The sequence below is a fragment of the Austrofundulus limnaeus genome, unplaced genomic scaffold, assembly GCF_001266775.1.
Source record: "Austrofundulus limnaeus strain Quisiro unplaced genomic scaffold, Austrofundulus_limnaeus-1.0 Scaffold3, whole genome shotgun sequence".
In the NCBI taxonomy this organism is placed as follows: Eukaryota; Metazoa; Chordata; class Actinopteri; order Cyprinodontiformes; family Rivulidae; genus Austrofundulus; species Austrofundulus limnaeus.
In genome coordinates, this window is record NW_013952405.1 from 1,243,312 (window position 1) to 1,247,251 (window position 3,940).

Consider the following 3,940-nt stretch of genomic DNA (forward strand, 5'->3'; position numbering starts at 1 on the left):
GTGTGTGTGTGTGTGTGTGTGTGTGTGTGTGTGTGTGCAGCCCAGTGCCAGTGTGTTGGAGAAGGTCCACGTGTGTCTTCTTAATCCCAGACGCTGCTCTTAATTCTCACTCTGCTGCTTTAATGTTGCTGTGGCAACTGGCTCCCATGGGCCCTGCAATTAAAATCGCACCGTTTCTTTACAGCTGCATTTTGTGGACTCGGCTCGCAAGTGTGATGAATAAAACATCAGTGAGTGTACAGCGGATTTGAGGTGGTAGCAGTCTTCGTGAAGATTTTTGAGAGAGATATATTTTTATTTTTTTTATTTTATTATTTTTTTTGTGCGTGTTTACCAGTCTAGGTCAGATTTATTTACCTTAGCTTTCCTCTTAATTTGTCATACTGAAAGCAGATTATGTTATCTCACTCTGCACCCTTTCTTAATGTGTGGTTCTGGCTTCCCTTAAAGCATTCTGCACCATTATTAAAATAAATACAATTCACACACACACTGAGAGGAATTGCGCTGGATGTTGAATCAATTTTTTACAGAATTGCAGGGCAAATGCTCCTGTCTGAGRGGTGTGATCATGACCATGCTGCACCATATAAAAACCAATGTAAATGGGCAGAATTGCTAATGCTCCAAATCCCATAAATCACTCAGAGTCATCTTCTACAGGGCTGATGATGGTCCCTGAAAGGGAGGTGCTCTGAGCTCTGACGGTAACAGTAATTGACGGACAGTCTCCGGGGACGGTGGAGCCACAGTTCAGGTTTCAGGGCGGTCATGCACATAAATTCGCCATTAATAAATGTCACTTTCACTGTCGCTAAAAAAGGAAAAAAAAAACGGAGGAGAGAGTGAGTGGGGTGGAAGGGACGGGGTGAGAAGATGTAGGAGAGACAGAAGGTTGGAGACACACAAAACAGATGACACTGTGCGCTTTTGGGACTTCCCTCCAGAGGTCGAGGATTTTTTTTATACGCCGCTTCAACAGATGTTCTGATTTCACCCTCCGTTCGACGCATGTTTTCAGTCAATGAGCCACATGTGTGAAAAGCAAGGATCTGTTCGGCGTCCCCTGATGCGCTTGTTCAGCTCTCGCACACACACACTCGCAGRCACACACAACAAGCTCTTTGCGCCCATGATACGACAGCGTGATCACGGTTTTCTCAACGTATCGGGTGTTTGGAGAAATTCACTGGAAAATCTGTTACCTTYGAGGCATAACTCTGAAAGGGGTTGACGGGAGTGAGCACCTGTGGGCGTTGTGATTGCCGAACATGATTAGAGGCGTTGCGGGAGAGAGGAGGGTGAGGGAGGCTGTGTGAGCTGTCAATCTTCCCTCTCGTCATCCTGACTGTTAAAGACGAGCAATAAGCTTCCAAAGTAATGAGTGTCTAAAAGAAAGCTTTTTGTCACCCCTCCGTTCTTTTTTTCTAAAAATTCTAAATCAAAACAAACGTTGCATTAGCCAACTGTGGGAATACACACGCACTAATACCCAGCATTATCTTTGCTAACAGGATCACGCTTACTGTTTCAGATGAAGGGAGGTGCGAGTAACACTCAGAAACCGATTATCTGCCTAAATATTCGGAGCAACAAAGCCCTGCTTCTTAAAATCTCTCCTCAAAGCAAGTTTCCCACCTTCTCTCCAGGCTCACTGTCATTAAAAGGCTGAGACTTTTATCAGAACACAAGGTAACATGGCCTCATGCAAAGAAAAAAACATCAATTCCAACCATCAAACTATTTAGGATTATTAACTTTTTTTTTCCAGGCAAGTCATATTGACATCACTCTTCTTTTTCAAAGAAGAACTGGGCCTGAACGTGGTCTAAACCAGCTATGATTTTCAAAAGTTGTCCGCTTAAAACCTGGCTGCACGACTCTCCGGTCGCAAATATTTAGAATTCAGTGAGACTGAGAACTGAGATTAGCATGTTTACTATACATGTGGTAAAAAGGTAAAACAGGTAATGCTTCCTTTTTCAAACCATTTTCACATTTCAATCATATTTATCATTAATAATAGTTTAAGTCATGCACACACTGCAAAAACTGTCCATCTTACCAAGTTTTAAAGTCTTATATCAGCCAAAAAGTCTTTTTGATCTTGTTTGGAGACTGATTTACTAAACAAGAACTGATTGTGTAAGAATAATAAACTTGTTTTCAGAATGTGTAAGATTATTTGTCTTGTTAGCCTGAAAATTTGACTCAAATTAAGTCAAACATTTCTGCCAATGGAGTAAGAAAATTTTACTTGGTAAGATTCTTGAAATAAGAAAAAATTGAGTCAAATCAAGTATTTCAAGAATCTTACCAAGTTAAATTTTCTTACTCCATTGGCAGAAATGTTTGACTTAATTTGAGTCAAATTTTCAGGCTAACTAGACAAATAATCTTACACATTCTGAAAACAAGATTATTATTCTTACACAATCAGGTCTTGTTTATAAATCAGTCTCAAAACAAGATCAAAACGACATTTTTGGCTGGATATAAGATTTTTAAACTTGGTTAGGTGGACATTTTTTGCAGTGCAGTGTTAAATCAAGACAGTTATTTTTTTTCTTTTATGCATTTCAGAGCTGTGATCCAGTTTAAACCTAAGATTGTTTCAGGGTGCACACACGTGTGTATCTTTGTGATGTGTCCTCACACTGTCACACTCACTCATGGGGTCAGCAGCAGCAGGAGGGTTCTCACACAGCTCCGTCTTGGCCTCGCCGTTGGGCCTCTCGCTGGGCTTCTGAGACAGACGGGATGACATTGTGGCAGCGGTGACCACAGCCTTGAAGCTACGCTTCCTCTTCTGGACGTTCAGCTCAGGGTGGAAGATAATGATGTACACCTTGGGCATGTAGAGCATGCCCAGTGCGACCGAGGCACTGAGGTTCATGGAGATGGTCAGAGTGGTGGTTTGAATGTACAGCTGGAAAAGAGGCACAGGCACAAAAAGATGGATTTCAGTACAGACTACATCAGCAGCACACATAATGGGAAAAAAGCACTTCTTTTGTGTTAGGTATGCCATTTGTTTTCTGCAGGCAGATTGTAACGTTTAAATCTTTACAGGAAAAAAAGAAAGACCTGGCGTTGCTTGAATGCATATCGACCACTGCCTTTCATGCTAGGATTTTAGACKGAAATCAGTATGTTGAGAAATGACTGCTTTTGGTCAAACCTTGAGAATAAGGTTATGTGCAATCTCACTGTGAGATGTCACGCTCAGATTCTGTGCTGTGAATAACTAACAGCTACCAAAATCAGGGAGTTAGATTTGTTGTTTGCTGTTTGAGCATTCTAAGGTTAATTGGCTGTGGCAGCCATCTTGAATCAAGCTGACTCCAAGGGGCAATATCATGTAAAATCAACTTTTTTGAGATTTATATCATGTTATAATGTTATCCTCTCATTAAAAACATGCCCAAAGTCTTGCTTTGACTCATTCATGCATGTTTGAGAAATCCTGTAGTGTCCTGAGGCAGCCAGGCAGGGGAGCAAAAATGACCRGTTGGGACTAGAACCGCCTTTTAGGACCAGCTCCTCCTCTGAGCTGTGTCTCCAAGCTGAGCTTCCTCATCACAGAACACACCCACCCGGCCCCGTGCTGAAATAGGCGGGACAGAAGTGGAAGGAGGTTCTTAAAGAGACAGAGGCCAATTTCAAGGTGTTTAGAAACAAATATGATGAGAAGTCAAGTTTAATTTCTATTTAAACACACAGACAGCATTTAAATAACAACTAAAGGTGACATAGTTACTTTATTATGGTATAGAATTTAAATAAACGCCTGAGAAACATGTAATATTGTCCCTTTGAGTAGTACTAACATCATGTGATTTACTTTCTACATATTTCATTACAGTTTGTCCAGTGCAACACAATATATTTTGGTAACACACACACACACAATCACACACACACACACACACACGCACGC

At 41.3% G+C, this 3,940-nt stretch overlaps 1 protein-coding gene across 1 annotated transcript in view; it reads right to left on the reverse strand.

Annotated features, from left to right (window-relative positions):
• grm7 (glutamate metabotropic receptor 7) overlaps window positions 1–3,940 on the reverse strand; it is a gene marked incomplete at its 5' end in the record, with an annotated part of 63,196 nt that overhangs the window by 1,887 nt on the left and 57,369 nt on the right. Inside the window, 1 exon segment of the mRNA XM_014016729.1 lies at window positions 2,671–2,929. Coding sequence (XP_013872183.1) covers window positions 2,671–2,929 — 259 coding nt within the window.